We start from the raw sequence: 16,558 nt of genomic DNA, 5'->3' as shown, positions 1-16,558 counted from the left end.
GGGAGGGATTTGCAAAGGCTCTGTGTTCTCTTCCCTGGATTGGGAGTACCAGGGATGGGACTGATCCTGATGCCAGGCTTTCTCCTAGTCTGAACAACATACAACCACACCTCTCACTATCCAGCCCCTACCCTCCAATTCCCCACCCTTACCCTCCTCCACACCCCACCTTCACATGAACCATGCCCCACACACTCAACCCTAGCCCCTCTATACCCACCGTCACCACCCGCACCTCACATCCACAAGGTCCAATCTCACCTGACATCCATTTCCCACCCACAGTCCGACCAGACATGGACACCGCTCACATCATCACCCCATTGCAAGCACTTCCTGCCTAGCCTCAGCACCAGCTTCCCCTCTGTTACTAAGCAACCCCACAACAGCCAGGCTCACCCCCTCCTGTAATCCCCCTCCCCTTTCTGCAATTCTCCAGCCCAAATCTGCACGCTCCCCCTCCAAATGCAGAGCAGACACTCTGTGTCAGGGTCAGGGTGTATGTGCCCTGTGTACGTGGGTTTCCATGTTACGGGTGGTTGTAAATTGTTTCTGTTGTCACATATTGACTGTCTGATTGGACAAGGACCTGTTCAAAAGTCTGTAACAGTGCGATTGAAGCTGTTCCTCAGACTGCTAGAACCTGGTCGTACAGGTGTGTATGTTCATGCGTGTGCAGTGAATGCGCCACGTGCATGCCTTGCGCTGACGTGCTGTGGTTTCGTGCAGGAGGAGCACTGGGCCCTGAGCCAGGATCCCAATGGGTGTCGAAGCTGCAACTGCGACGTGGGAGCGGCGCTGGACAATAAGTTAGTATGACTGTTCCACGTATCACCACCCAGGGGGATCCACAGAGAGAACTACAGCACGGAAACAGCCCTTCAACCCGTCTAGTCCATGCAAACTGTTGTTCTGCCTAGTCCTTTCAACCTGCCCTCCATAACACCCCAAACTTCTCTCGAGCATTGAAATCAACCCACATCCACCACTTGTGCTGGCAGGTCATTTCATCACTCACCACCCTCTGAATGACGAGGTTCCTCCTCATTTCACCTCTCACCACCCTCTGAATGACGAGGTTCCTCCTCATTTCACCCTTCACCCTTACCCTATGACTTCTAGTCCCACTAAGCCTCAGAGGAAAAAGCCTGCTTGCATTTACCTTATCTATACCCCTCTTAATTTTGTTTTATGAGGGAATAAGTTCTAACCTACTCAATCTTTCCTATAACTCAGATCCTCCACACTTGTAAAAATTCTCTCTACTCTTTCAATCTTTCCTGTAGGTAGGTGACCAAAACTGCACACAATACTCAAATTAGACCCCACCAATGTTTTATACAACTTCAACATAACATCCCAATTCCGGTACTCAATACATTGATTTATAAAGGCCAGTGTGCCAAAAGCTTTCTTTATGACCCTGTCTACCTGTGACACCACTTTCAACGAATTATGAACCTGTATTTCCAGGTGGTTTCGTTCCTCCACACTCCTCGGTGCTCTACCATTTCCTGTGCAAGTCCGATCGAAATGCAAAAGCTTGTACAGTATGTGGCTGCATTAAGTTCCATCTGCCATTTTTCAGCTGATTTTTCCAACTGGTCCAGATCCCTCTGCAAACCATAGTAACATTCCTCACTGTCCACTATACCCCCAATCCTGGTGTCATCCACAAATTCACTGATCCAGATAACCATATTATCATTCAGACCATTGATGTAGATGACAAACAACAACGGACCCAACACCCATCCCTGCAGCACACCACCAGTCACAGGCCCCTCTCTGGCTTCTCCCGCGAAGCCAACATCTAGTCCGATTTGTAATGAGGACTCGGCCTGCACAGCTGCCAGTGGCGGCGAATTCCACAGATTCATGAATTACACTCTGCTCTTGCTGAAACGTTCACAAATTTCACAGCATATGCCAGTGATATTAAACCTGTTTCTTACAGTCCCTGTACCAGCACACTGCCCCTCCTCAACCCCTCTGACCTCCGCTCTGCTCTGTTGACCCTCAGTTGCTCCACGGAGACAGGTCAGTGTCGCTGCCGGAAGCACTTGATGGGCCGTCAGTGTGAGCAGGTGATGGCGGGGTACTTCCTACCCGCCCTGGATTACCTCACGTACGAGGCCGAGATCGCCCACTTCCGCATGGTGAGTCCCTGCACGACCCAGACTGACTGTGCCAATGGGAGACCTCTCCTCTGCTGTCCCCTCACACTACCCCTCCCTCACTCAACCCTCCTCCCTCCTCCTTCACCCCCTTCCCAGCTCTCCCCCTCCTCCTCCCCTCCCCCTCCCTTAGCCCCTTACCCCTGGATGTGTGTTGACCCTCCTGTTGCCTGCCTGTCCCTGACTGGGCCGGTTCTAACCCCGAGCCCCTCCTGCTGCAGGGAGTGACTGCCGTGTCCCGGGAACGCTCTGGTCATCGTCCCGTCACATGGACTGGTTCCGGATTTGCCAAGGTGCCAGAGCGCGGCGTGCTGGAGTTCCAGATCAACAACATCCCGTATTCCATGGAGTATGATCTAGTGATCCGCTATGAGTCACAGGTGAGCGCGGCGCTGGGGCACGCAGAACGTTGGAGGAAGCCGGCGGCTCAGGCGACGCGTTGGGCCGAGCCCTGCGGCCCGGGAAACGCCACTCCAGACCCCGGTGGTCAGACCAGGCCTGCAACAGCAGCCACATTACCGAGGGGTCAGAGGGCACAGCTGCATGCGAGGGCTTGAGGTGCAGAGACTCCAGTTCACTGCATGCTCAGGCCTCTTCGTTCATTAATACAGGGCCCACACCAGGCAGATTTGAATGCTCCTGGAACAACATTTCTCCAGCCCCGTCTTATCAGCATCTCGCTGACCTTTTGAATGACGTCAGCCTAGCTCACAGAAACTCAGAAGTCCAGCCAGTGAAATCAGATCAGAGAGAAAATACAAATCTCTCTTGAATAAAGTGAAGTTCCCACCACACTATCCCATCACACACTCCCTCCACACCGCCCCATCACACACTCCCTCCACACCATCCCATCACACACTCCCTCCACACCATCCCATCACACTCTCCCTCCACACCGCCCCATCACACACTCCCGGGGTCAGACACAGAGTGAGTCTCCCTCCACACCGCCCCATCACACACTCCCGGGGTCAGACACAGAGTGAATCTCCCTCCACACCGTCCCATCACACACTCCTGGGGTTAGACACAGAGTGAATCTCCCTCCACACCATCCCATCACACACTCCCTCCACACCGCCCCATCACACACTCCCTCCACACCGTCCCATCACACACTCCCTCCACACCATCTCATCACACACTCCCTCCACACCATCCCATCACACACTCCCTCCATACTGTCCCATCACACACTCCCTCCATACCATCCCATCACACACTCCCGGGGTCAGACACAGAGTGAGTCTCCCTCCACACCGTCCCATCACACACTCCCGGGGTCAGACACAGAGTAAATCTCCCTCCACACCATCCCATCACACACTCCCGGGGTCAGACACAGATTGTGTCTCCCTCCACACCGTCCCATCACACACTCCCGGGGTCAGACACAGAGTGAATCTCCCTCCACACCGTCCCATCACACACTCCCGGGGTTAGACACAGAGTGAATCTCCCTCCACACCATCCCATCACACACTCCCGGGGTCAGACACAGAATGAATCTCCCTCCACACCGACCCATCAGACACTCCCGGGGTCAGACACAGAGTGAAGCTCCCTCCACACCGTCGCATCACACACTCCCGGGGCCAGACACAGAGTGAATCTCCCTCCACACCGTCCCATCACACACTTCCGGAGTCAGACACAGAGTGAATCTCCCTCCACACCGTCCCATCACACACTTCCGGGGTCAGACACAGAGTGAATCTCCCTCCAGTCCGCCCCATCACACACTCCCGGGGTCAGACACAGAGTGAATCTCCCTCCACACCGTCCCATCAGACACTCCCGGGGTCAGACACAGAGTGAATCTCCCTCCACACCGTCCCATTACACACTCCCGGGGCCAGACACAGAGTGAATCTCCCTCCACACCGTCCCATCACACACTTCCGGGGTCAGACACAGAGTGAATCTCCCTCCACACCATCCCATCACACACTCCCGGGGCCAGACACAGAGTGAATCTCCCTCCACACCATCCCATCACACACTTCCGGGGTCAGACACAGAGTGAATCTCCCTCCACACCATCCCATCACACACTCCCAGGGTCAGACACAGAGTGAATCTCCCTCCACACCGACCCATCAGACACTCCCGGGGTCAGACACAGAGTGAAGCTCCCTCCACACCGTCCCATCACACACTCCCGGTGTCAGACTCAGAGTGGGACATCTCTACACTTTTTTGTTTCAAAGTCTGGCTGACATAGTCTGTTCAAAGCCGTTTTCTGGAGCAGCTCCATTAAACACTGGGCAGCCTGTGGGTAAGTTTACTGTGTGGCTGAAGTGTTTGAAGTAGCTGAGGTTTTTGGCTGTCGTGTCTGTACGCTGTCACCTCCCTCTCCATGCCTTGTTTGGTCTGTGAGGGTGAGTGCTCTGCTCGAGGCTGTCAATGCAGTTGAAGCCAGTTGGAGGCTGCACTGCACAATGCAGCCAGACAGTGCGGAGTTTATTGTCATCAGACGATCCAGTGAAGATGTGAGTATGAGAATACAGTCCTCATTGACTTATATTCCCAGCACACACAAAGTGCAGGAGGAACTCAGCAGACAGTTGGATCATCAGCCTGTCTCCCAGGGAGGGGTGAGAGGGATGATGTGAACTAGATATGGGAGAGGTGATGGACTGATCGATCCAGGTGAACGAAGAGGATGAATGAATGGGAAAAGGTGAGGGTGGGGAGCACGATAACCCAAAACAGAAAATTCTAAAGTTATTTCAAAGGTGTAACCACAAGAGTTTCTGCAGATGCTGGAAATCTAAAGAACACACACAGAAAACGCTGGAGCTCGGAAAGTCAGGCAGCACCTATGGAAAGAGCAGTCAGGGTTTCGGGCTAGGACCTTTCATCAGAATTGGAAAGGACGCTAGACTGTAAAGCCAGGGATGGAGAAGGAGGACATTCTAGGAGATGATAGGTGAAGTCGGGTGTGTGGCGGAGGGGGCGATGAAATGAGAAGCTGGGAGATGATGGGTGGAAAAGTTAAAGGGCTGGAGAGGAAGGAATGTGATAGGAGGGGAGAGTGGACTGTGGGGGAAAGGGAAGGAAGGGTGAACCCAGAGGGAGATAGGCGATGGACAGGTGCGGAGAAGAAGAACGAAACCAGAATGGGCAACAGACAAAGCGGGACTGGGGAGAGGGGAAAATTACAGACACCGACATTCAATCATTTACTGCATCTGCAGAATCTCTTGTGTTTATTTTGTGCTTTATATACCTCATCAGCAGGCCAGGGTGGGTAAAGTCCAAGTGGAGTTTATGAAAACTTACTTCCAGCAGCATCACAGGCGCAGCATCAAATACACAACATTGAGAAAAAAAATTCTATTATACACACTTTAACACACAATGAGAACAAAACAAAAGACTGGTGTAAAGCCCTCAAACACGGGTCAGAAGGTGTCTGAAACCCTCACCCTCGCCCTCAAACACGGGTCAGAAGGTGTCTGAAACCCTCACCCTCGCCCTCAAACACGGGTCAGAAGGTGTCTGAAACCCTCACCCTCGCCCTCAAACACGGGTCAGAAGGTGTCTGAAACCCTCACCCTCGCCCTCAAACACGGGTCAGAAGGTGTCTGAAACCCTCACCCTCGCCCTCAAACACGGGTCAGAAGGTGTCTGAACTGCAGTGATCAGGAGCTGAGTCGTCGAACACTACAACTCAGAAGCAGGCTGTTTGGCCCATCCAGTCAAAGTATACAGAAAGGTGGACAAAATTATGAGGGGTATAGAGAGGGTAAATGCAAGCAGGCATTTTCCACTGAGACTAGAGCTAAACATCATGGCTTAAGGGTGAAAGGTGAAATACTGAAATATTTTAATTGTAAATCATAATAAGTTTATTTCTGCTGCCACAAAACATGTCACGACAGATCAGTGATAATAAACCTTGAAATCCCTTTTCACTGGGCAACTCCAGAGATGCGGCTCGTTAGCCCCTCACTAACACCTCCTCGTTAGCCCCTCACTAACCCCTCACTTGTTAGCCCCTCACTAACCCCTCACTCATTTGCCCCTCACTAACCCCTCACTCGTAGCTCCTCACTAACCCCTCACTTGTTAGCCCCTCACTAACTCCTCACTCATTAGCCCCTCACTAACCCCTCTCTCGTTAGCCCCTCACTAACCCCTCACTCATTAGCCCCTCACTAACTCCTCACTCATTAGCCCCTCACTAACCCCTCACTCGTTAGCCCCTCACTAACCCCTCACTCGTTAGCCCCTCACTAACTCCTCACTCATTAGCCCCTCACTAACCCCTCACTCGTTAGCCCCTCACTAACAGCCCCTGGACTCAGCAAAGAGAAATCCACCTTTCTCAGACTCTGTACATCTAGGGTTGATATGACTTGGGTCCCACCAAAACCAGAAAGTTGGGATGTGTTGCCCACCCAAACACCAATCTGTGTGAATACTTCCCCCTTGCAATTGCCTGTTGCCAAGAGATAGCAGACCGTACACTGCATAAAGTAAATTTATGAATGTTAACAAGCAAACCATAATTAAAGAAAAAGTAAAAAAAAGAGCAAAAGGGTCCATTATAATTAAAACTGTCAAATATGCACAAAGTTGGAGCTCAAATCTTCCGAAAGCTGGAGGTGTCTGTCCTTGTACTCACTCACAGTGCCAAATTCTACTCACCAATCACTGGTGGGATTTCCCCTCTTGAACTCCATCGAATCATGTGTTCCCGGTGGATCAAATCCTGCAGCCAGGTCTCTCAAGCTTTTTCTCTCTCTACCTCCTTCTGAAAAAGACCTCAACCCACCTCAGTGTTTGTTACAAAACCTCTCCACCCAGCATTCTCTCGAACCTTCTTCCAATTCCACCATCCTGACTGGCCGGCCCAGCGTTCCTAAGCTGAACATCACAACCCTTTATCTTTAACAACACACATAAAATGTGGAGGAACTCGGCAGGCCAAGCAGCCTGTAGGAAAAGAGTACAGTTGACATTTTGGGCTGAAACTCTTCAGCAGGACCCTTATCTTTAATGGTAACCCAAACACTACCAGCAGAGCACACTGCTTCTCACAGAAAGCCATTTAAATGAAATACCCTACAACATGAGCAGTAATATCTTAACCAGGGCGTTGCAATCTGATTCGAATTCTATTGTGCAGAAAAGATGGATTTGGTTAATTAGTTAAAATTTATAGTAATTCAAGCATAAACACTGTGGTGAACTACATATACCTGTCTGGACACGCCCCCTGCTGACTGTTCCTGTGGCTCCTCCCACGGACCCCGGTATAAAGGCGATTGGAGACACTGCCCCGGCCTCAGTCTCCAGGATGTAGTGTGATGGTCAATTGCTGCTTGTTCTTTCTTCCAGCCAATAAAAGCCTATATCTCACCTCACATCTCCAAGAGTTATTGATGGTGCATCAAACACGTATGCTGCCAAATGAAACAGTATTCCTTTGGACCGTATAACTCACACGCAACACAAAAAGTAATACTACTACAAATAATAAGGTGCATTCACAATACAAGTTAAAAAGTAAGCTGTATAACATCACTGGCGCTTCATGCTCGATGAGACCTGGGGGGTGTCAGGGAGTTCAGTGTCTCACAGCCTGGGGGAAGAGGCTGTTTCCCATTCTAACAGTCCTTGTCCTAATGCTACGGTACCTCCTGCCTGATGGTGGGGGGGTCAAAGAGATTGCTGGACGGAAGGGAGGGATCATTGGCAATGCTAAGGGCCCTGTGTAGACAGCGGTCCTGATAAATATCTCTGATGAGAGACCCTGATGTTTCTCTCAGCCGTCTCTGCAGTCTTTAGTAGGGATTTGTAGTCAGATACCTTTGGAGCCATTGGGCCTGTCTTGTGTGCTCTGTTCTGCATTGTTTGCTCTTGTCTGTATTTTAGTTTCCGGGGGACTGGGAGAAGGTGTTCATTTCCATCGTTCGTCCGGGACCCATCCCCACCAGCAGTCCATGTGGGAACACCATCCCTGCTGATGACATGCTTTTTACAAGCCTTCCGTCTGGATTCAGGTGAGTAAGATAAATTCTCTGGAGCCAAAGGCACGTGCTCTACCATAGGGGGTAAAACCTGTCCCATTACCAACTGTGGGGGTTTTGTGTCATGCAGCTTCTAAGGAGAGAAAGGTGGTTCAGATCAGATCAATGGTGTCTGTGATCCATATTCACTGACTCTCACACACTCAAAGATCTCTCCCCTAACCAACAATACAATCTACCTCTCTCACTCATTTCTCTTCTCCCCCTTCCCTTCCTCTCTTTCCCAACTTTGTCTCCCTCAACTCTCTCTCCCCAAATCTTTTTCCCCAACTCTCTCTCCCCCAAATCTCTCCCTCAACTCTCTCCCCCAACTCTCTCCCCAAATCTCTTTCCCCTAACTCCTTCTCCCATCTGTCTCCCCCATTCCTCTCTTCCACCTGTCCCTGTCTAGCTCCAATGCAGACCCTCACCCACTGTCTGTTGTGGACAAGCCTGTGCTGACAATTCTAACTGTTTACAGGTATGTGGTGCTCCCTCAGCCAATCTGCCTTGAGCGTTCCGTAAGTTACACCATCCGACTGGACTTCAAGCGTTACCATTCACGGGAGCGTGATCCCAACACCAACATTCTGGTGGACTCTGTGAGTAAAGTAACTGTGTGCCTGTGATCTCTGCATCCATGTGCAAGTGTGCCTGTAATTCTTGTGTGCGTGTGCGCGCATGTACACCTGTAATGTCCGCCTGTGTATGCAAATATGCTTGTAACCTCTGTGTGTAAATACACCTGTGATGTCTGTACGTGTGTGGAAGAACACATGTAAAGCTGGTGTGTGTACAAGTATGCCTGTAATGGCTGTATGTATAAGTACATCTATAATTTCTGTGTGTATGGGCAGGTTTGCCTGTAATGTCTTTGTAAGCACACCTGTAACATTTGTGTGTAACTACACCCATAGTGCCTGCTGTGTAAGTACATCTGTAATGTTTGTGTGTGTGTGTAAATATATCTGTAATGACAAAGGATTAAGTGCCTTTCTGGCGTATATAACTAATAAACTTTTCTTGGCTTTCCAGCTGGGTAGAGGTATCAATTATAACCAACATTTTGATGACAAACTCTGCCATTTTCACCTGGGCATGTCTAGTCTGGTGGTATTTATATCCATATCCATTGTCCTGACTGGATAGTCCTCACCCAATCAGGTTTCTGCTGTCCACCTTGTTTACAATCCAATTCCAGTTCTTACTTAGAACAAGGAACACCATGCATAATTGTCTTATTTCCTCGTGGGGGCTCTTCAGGTCGGAAATAGATTTTGCACAGTTAATCAAAGTAGAAAGAACGGCTCAGTGTTGGGAGGTGTGACGGTGGCTGTTACTGTAGAGGTATAAGTCTGTGTGAGTGGGTTTCCGATAGACACCATGTCTGAGGGTACATCTGCTTTCCATCGTATTAGAATGTAGGGGCCGGGAAGCAACCATTCTTCTTCATCTCCATTGTAAATTGAATGTTTGGAAATGAGACGATTACACACGGCATACCTAAAGAATGGTTACAAAGGTGAAGGAAATCAGTCAGCTCCTTGAAAGGGCCGACGGAAACACCAGGATACCTAACAACGGAGAGGAACCCATTGCTGCCGCCTGTCTTTCCTGTATTTCCATGGTTTCTGGAAGGATCGCCAGGATCCTGAAGAAATGCCAGATTCATCCATCCACAATCACAGTTTATGTGGGTCAAAGCTGAGCTGGGACTCGGGTTGGCTAGCGTTTACAGGATTTCCTGGGAATGCAGAGCAGCGTTTATCAGCCAGACGGGACATGCGGTGGAAATCCGCATCAAGGAGCACGGGAGGTGTATCTAGTTGGGTTACTCGGAGAAATCGGTGGTAGCAGAACATTGCATTCGAAAAGGCCGCAGGATTGACTTCAATGGCACAAAAATCCAGTACTGTGCCAGTGGATTTTGGGACCACCTAGTGAATGAAGCTATTGAAATAAAACAAGAGGAAAAGAATTTTAACGTAGACGAAGTTTTCACTCTAAGTAAGAACTGGAATTCAACTGTAAACAAGGTGGGACAGCGGAAACCTGATTGGATGGGGATGAACCAATCAGGTGGATGGACAACGCAGTATAAACACCACCAGATTAGCCATGCCCAGGCATCATCCCTGATGAAGATGGCAAAGTTTAAAATCGAAACACGTACCCGGCTAGAAGCTTGTGAAGACTATATTCATCCATCCGGATGTCTGTGTATGTGTAAGTCTCACTGTAAAGCCCAAATATGTCTGTAATGTCTGTATATTTGCAAGTCACCTGTAGTGTCTATGTGTGTGTGCAAATAAGACCATAAAATATAGGAGCAGAATTACAAACGAGAAAATCTGCAGATGCTGGAGATCCGAGCATCACACACAAAATGCTGCAGGAGCTTAGCAGGCCAGGCAGCATCTATGGAAAAAAGTCCTGCTGAAGGGCTTTGGCCTGAAACGTTGACTGGACTCTTTTCCATAGATGCTTCCTGGCCTGCTGAGTTCCTCCAGCATTTTGTGTGTGTTGCTAGGAGCAGAATTAGGCCATTTGGCCCATCATATCTGCTCTGCCATTTCATCATGGCTGATCCAATTTTCATCTCAGCCCCAATCTCCTGCCTTCCCCCTGTATCCCTGCATGCTCTGACCAATCAAGAACTTATCAACCTCTGCCTTAAATATACAGACTTGACCTCCTCAACTACCCTTGGCAAAGAATTGCACAGATTCACCACTCTCTGGCTAAAGAAATTCCTCCCCATTTCCATTCTAAAAGGACACTCCTCTAATCTGAGGCTGTGTCCTCTGGTCTTAGACTCTCCCACCATGGGAAACATCCTCTCCACATCCACTCTATCAAGGTTTTTCACCATTTGATAGGTTTCAATGAGGTCAACCCTCAGTTTTCTGGATTCTAGTGAGTATGGGGTGTCTAGGGAGGGGTAGCGCCTCTGGTGGGGGGGGGCCTGCCGTGCCCTTTTTCAGGGCTGTTCGTCCACCTTTGGTCCCCACCGGGCGCTCAGCTCTCACCGGCAGCTCCGAGTAGCTGTAACACACGTAGCGGCCACACCCCGGTAAACCGTCTCGGCAGACGGGCCAGACCAGGTGAGGGTAGCCGACGGGCCTTTGACCCTCGGTGAGGTAGGGGATCTGTCTGTCCCAGCGCGTGAAGTCTGGCCCTGGCAGACAGACCGATTAACGGTCCAACAGTCAAGGAGGCAGGCCCAGCGGGCACTGTGGAGTGCTAAGAGCACGACAAGACACGTAGACGTCCTGGTCATCCACTGCAAGAGGTGGTGATCTCTTTAAACTCCCCCGGCAGAAGGCAATTACAAACCACTGCTGTAACCTGCCAAGTACAGATTTCCCAATGTGTCAGAGCAGTGTGGAGGGAAATCGCCCGCCAACTGGAAATTCCAGATGGGTTAGGGTTAACCCTAACCCTAACCCTAACCCTAACCCAGATGCAACCTAACGACGTAGGACATATGATAAGCCATTCAATCCTGGAGTCATTTTCATGAGCCTCCTTTGAACCGTCTCCAGTTTCAGCACATTCTTTCTCAGATAAGGATCCAAAAATACTCACAATTCTCCAAGTGAGGCCTCACCAGTGCTTCATAAAGTTTCAACATTACATCCTTGCTTTTATATTCTAGTCCTCTTGAAATGAATGCTAACATTGTAATTAGCTTCCTCACTACAGACTAAATCTGCAAATTAACCTTCAGGTAATCCTGCACAAGGACTTCCAAGTCCCTTTGCACTTCAGTGTTTGGTATTTTCTCTCCATTAGAAAATAGTCAATCCGTTCATTTCTTCTAACAAAATGCATGACCGTACACTTCCCAACACTGTATTCCAGCTGCCACTTCTTTGCCCATTCTAAGTACTCCTGTAGCCTCTCTACTTCCTCAAAACTACCTGCCCATCTATCTCCATATCATCCGTAAACTTTGCAACAAAGCCATCAATTCCATCATTCAAATCATTGACATATAATGTAAAAAAAATTCAGTCCCAACACAGACCTCTGTGGAACACCACTAGTCACCGGCAACCAACGAGAAAAGGCTCCCTTTATTCCCTTTCTTTGCCTCCTGCCAATCAGCCACTGCTTTATCCATGCTAGAATCTTTCCTGTAATACCATGGGCTTGTAGCTTATTAAGCAGTCTCATGTGTGGCCCTTGAAAAAGGCCTTCTGAAAATCCAAATACACATCAACTGTTTCTCCTTTGTCCATTCTGCTTGTTATTTCTTCAAAGAATTCAGACAGATTTGTCAGGCAAGAATTTCTCTTGAAGAAACCATACTGACTACAGCCTGTTTTATCATGAGCCTCGAAGTACCCTGAGACATTATCCTTAATAATCAACTCCAACGTCTTCCCAACCACTGAGGTCAGACTAACTGGTCTATAGTTTTCTTTCCTCTGCCTCTCTCCCTTCTTGAAGAGTGGAGTGACATTTGCAATTTTCCATTTGTCTGGAACCATTCCAGAGTCTAGTGATTCTGGAAAGATCATTACTAATGCCTCCACAATCTCTTCAGCCCCTCTTTCAGAACCCTGAGGTGTACACCATCTACCTTCAGATCTTTCAGTTTCCCAAGAACCTTCTCTCTGGTTATGGAAACTTCATGACCCCTGACATCCGGAACTTCAACCATACTGCTAGTGTCTTCCACAGCGAAAACTGATACAAAATACTTATTCAATTCATCTGCCATTTTGTTGTCCCCCATGACTTCCTCTCTAACACCATTTCTCAGTGGTCTGATATCTATTTTCTCCTCTCTTTTACACTTTATGTATCTCAAGGAACTTTTGGTATTGCCTTTAATATTATTGGCTGCTTACTTTTGTATTCTTTCTTTACCTTCTTCATGAGTTTTAGTTGCCTTTTGTTGGATTTTAAAAGCCTCCCAATCCTTTAACTTCCTACTAGTTTTTGTTCTATTATATGCCCTCTCCTTCGCTATCTGTTGGCTTTGACTTTTCTTGTTAGCCACAGTTGTGTCATCCTACCTTTAGAATACTTCTTCATCTTTGAGATGTGTCCATATATATATTCTGCGCTTTCCGCATTGTTTCCAGAAATTCCACCCATTGCCGCTCTGCCGTCATCCCTGCCAGTGTTCTTTTCCAATCAATTTTGCCCAGCTCCTCTCTCATGTCTCCATAATTCCTTTTACTTCACTCTAATACTGATAAATCTGACTTTAGCTTCTCCATCTCAGATTTCAGGGTGAATTTGATCATATTATGATCACTTGTCCCTAAGAGTTTTTTTTTACCATATAACCATATAACAATTACAGCATGGAAACAGGCCATTTCGGCCCTTCTAGTCTGTGCTGAACTCATACTCTCACCTTGTCCCACCAACCAGCACTCAGCCCATAACCCTCCATCCGTTTCCAGTCCATATACCTATCCAATTTTTTTTTAAATGACGAAATCGAACCTGCCTCTACCACTTCTACTGGAAGCTTGTTCCACACAGCTACCACTCTCTGAGTAAAGAAGTTCCCCCTCATGTTACCCCTAAACTTTTGCCCCTTAACTCTCAACGCATGTCCCCTTGTTTGAATCTCCCCTACTCTCAATGGAAAAAGCCTATCAACGTCAACTCTATTCCCCTTAAGCTCTCTAATCAATTCAATCCAGGATTGCTGATTCCCTAGTGGGCTCAACCACAAGCGGCTCTAAAAAGCCATCTCACAGGCACTCTAGAAATCCCCTTGCCTGGATCCCAACACCAACCTGATTTTCCCAATCTACCTGTAGATTAAAATCCCCCATGACTATTGCACCATTTCCCTTTTGGTGTGCATTTTTTTATGGCCTGTTGTAATTTGCAGGGCACAGCATTACTACAGTTTGGGGGGTCTGTATATAACTCCCTTCAGGATCTTTTCACACTTGCAGTTCCTTAGCTCTATCTAAAACAATTCAATACCTTCCTACTCTGTAGAGGCACATTAGCACACACACACACAGACATTACAGGTGTATGGAGCAGTGACGTTGCACTGTCAGTAAAATGTGAAATCAAATCATTCTAAAGATTTGATTTCATATTTTGCCAACAGTGCAATGCCACTGCCCCATACACCTGTAATGTCTGTATGTGTGTAGGCTATTGTGCCTGTAATGTCTGTATGTGCGTACGCTATTGTGCCTGTAATGTCTGTATGTGCGTACGCTAATGTGCCTGTAATGTCTGTAAGTGTGTACGCTAATGTGCCTGTAATGTCCGCGTGTGTGTACACTAATGTGCCTGTAATGCCTGTGTGTAAGTATACCTGTAATGTTTATGCTAATGTGCCTGTACTGTCTCTATGTGTACACAGATGTCTGTAATGTCTGTGTGTGTAAGCACACCTGTAATGTCTGTCTGTGTAAATACACCTGTAATGTTTCTGTGTGTGCCGAAATGTGGCAGTAACATCTGTGTGTGTGCAAGTATGCCTGAGTTGAAATGTAAAAGGCGGACAAAATCAGAAAGGGTGAATACAGGACTGAATGTGTTATACGTGAATGCACACAGTATACGGAATAAGGTGGATGAACTTGTAGACCAGTCACAGATTGGCAGGTATGATGTTGTAGGCATCATTGAATCATGGCTGAAAGAAGATTATAGCTGAGAGCTTAATGTCCAAGGATACACATTGTATTAAAAGGACAGGCAGGAAGGCAGAGGAGGCAGTGTTGCTCTGTTGGTAGCAAATGAAGTCAAATCATGAGAAAGAAGTAACATAGGGTCAGAAGGTATTGAAACGCTGTGGATAGAGCTAAGGAACTGCAAGGATAAAAAGACCCTGATGAGAATTGTATACAGACCCCAAACAGTAGTAAAGCCGTGGTCTACAAGTTAAACAGGAGATAGAAATTGCATGCCAAAAGGACAATAGTCATGGGGATTTCAATATGCAGATAGATTGGGAAAATCAGCTTGGTGCTGGATTACAGGAGGGGGAATTAATGGAGTACCTACGAGATGGCTTTTTAGAGCAGCTTGTGGCTGAGCCCACTGGAGGACCAGCTATTCTGGACTGGGTGTTGTGCAATGAACCAGAATTGATTAGAGAGCTTAAGGTAAAAGAACCGTTAGGGCCAAGTGATCATAATATGATCAAATTCACCCTGAAATTTGTGAAGCTAAGTTAATGCATCAGTATTACAGTGGAGTAAAGGAAATTACAGAGGTACAAGAGAAGAGCTGGCTAAAATTGATTTGAAAAGAACACTGGCAAGGCTGATGGCAGAGCAGCAATGGCTAAAATTTTTGGAAGAAATTTGGAAGGCACTGTATATATACATAGCAAAGAGGAAGAGGTATTCTAAAGGCAAGAAGACACAACCATGGCTGGCAAGAAGTCAAAGCCAATATAAAAGCCAAAGAGAGGGCATATAATAGAGCAAAAATTACTGGGAAGATAGAGGATTTGGAAGCTTTTAAAAACCAATGGAAGACAACTAAAAAAAAATATTAAGGAAAAGATGGAATATGAAAGTAAGCTAGCCAATAGTATTATAGAGGATAACAAAAGTTTGTTGAAATACATGAATAGTAAAAGAGAGGCGAGGCTGGATATCGGACTGCTGGAAAATGATGCTGCAGAGGTAGTAATGGGGGACAACACAATGGCAGATGAACTGAGTAAGTATTTTGCATCAGTCTCCACTGTGGAAGACACTAACAGTATGGTGGAAGTTACAGAGTGTCAGGGGCCAGTACTTTGTGAAGTTGCCATTACTAAGGAGAAAGTTCTATATGATGGAACTTGTTCTCACTCTCAGTAACTTCTCCTTTGGCTACTCACACTTCTTTCAAAGAAAAGGTGTAGCCATGGGTTCTCGCATGGGTCCCAGCTACGCCTCCCTTTCTGTTAGCTCTGTGGAACTGTCTATGTTCCAAGCCTGCACTGGTGTCACTCCCCAACTTTTCCTACACTACATCAACAACTGCATTGGTGCTGCTTCCCGCACCCATGCAGAGCTCATCAACTTCAACAACTTTGCCTCCAACTTCCACCCTGCCCTCAAATCCATTTCTGACACATCCCTCCCCTTTCTCAATCTCTTTGTCTCTGTCTTGGGAGACAGCTTATCTACTGATGTCTATTATAAACCCATTGACTCTCACAGCTACCTGGACCATACCTCTTGTAAAAATGCCGTCTCCTTCTCTCAATTACTACGTCTCCGCCGCATCTGCTCTCAGGATGAGGCTTTTCATTCCAGAATGGAGTTGTCTGCCTCCTTCAAAGAATGGGGCTTCCCTTCCTCAACTGCGCTTCCCTCAACCACATCTATTCCATATTGCGCACTTCTACCCTTACCCCTTCCT

At 47.7% G+C, this 16,558-nt stretch overlaps 1 protein-coding gene across 1 annotated transcript in view; it reads left to right on the top strand.

Annotated features, from left to right (window-relative positions):
* lamb2 (laminin, beta 2 (laminin S)) overlaps positions 1-16,558 on the top strand; it is a 225,365-nt gene that overhangs the window by 157,908 nt on the left and 50,899 nt on the right. The window contains exons 12-16 of the mRNA XM_059943867.1: positions 730-809; positions 2,024-2,159; positions 2,399-2,557; positions 8,067-8,194; positions 8,682-8,802. Of these exons, the coding sequence (XP_059799850.1) occupies positions 730-809; positions 2,024-2,159; positions 2,399-2,557; positions 8,067-8,194; positions 8,682-8,802 (624 nt within the window). The remainder of the gene's footprint in view (positions 1-729; positions 810-2,023; positions 2,160-2,398; positions 2,558-8,066; positions 8,195-8,681; positions 8,803-16,558) is intronic.

Source organism: Hypanus sabinus, chromosome 19, assembly GCF_030144855.1.
Source record: "Hypanus sabinus isolate sHypSab1 chromosome 19, sHypSab1.hap1, whole genome shotgun sequence".
Classification (NCBI taxonomy): Eukaryota; Metazoa; Chordata; class Chondrichthyes; order Myliobatiformes; family Dasyatidae; genus Hypanus; species Hypanus sabinus.
This window is presented reverse-complemented; position numbering and strand designations above follow the sequence as displayed.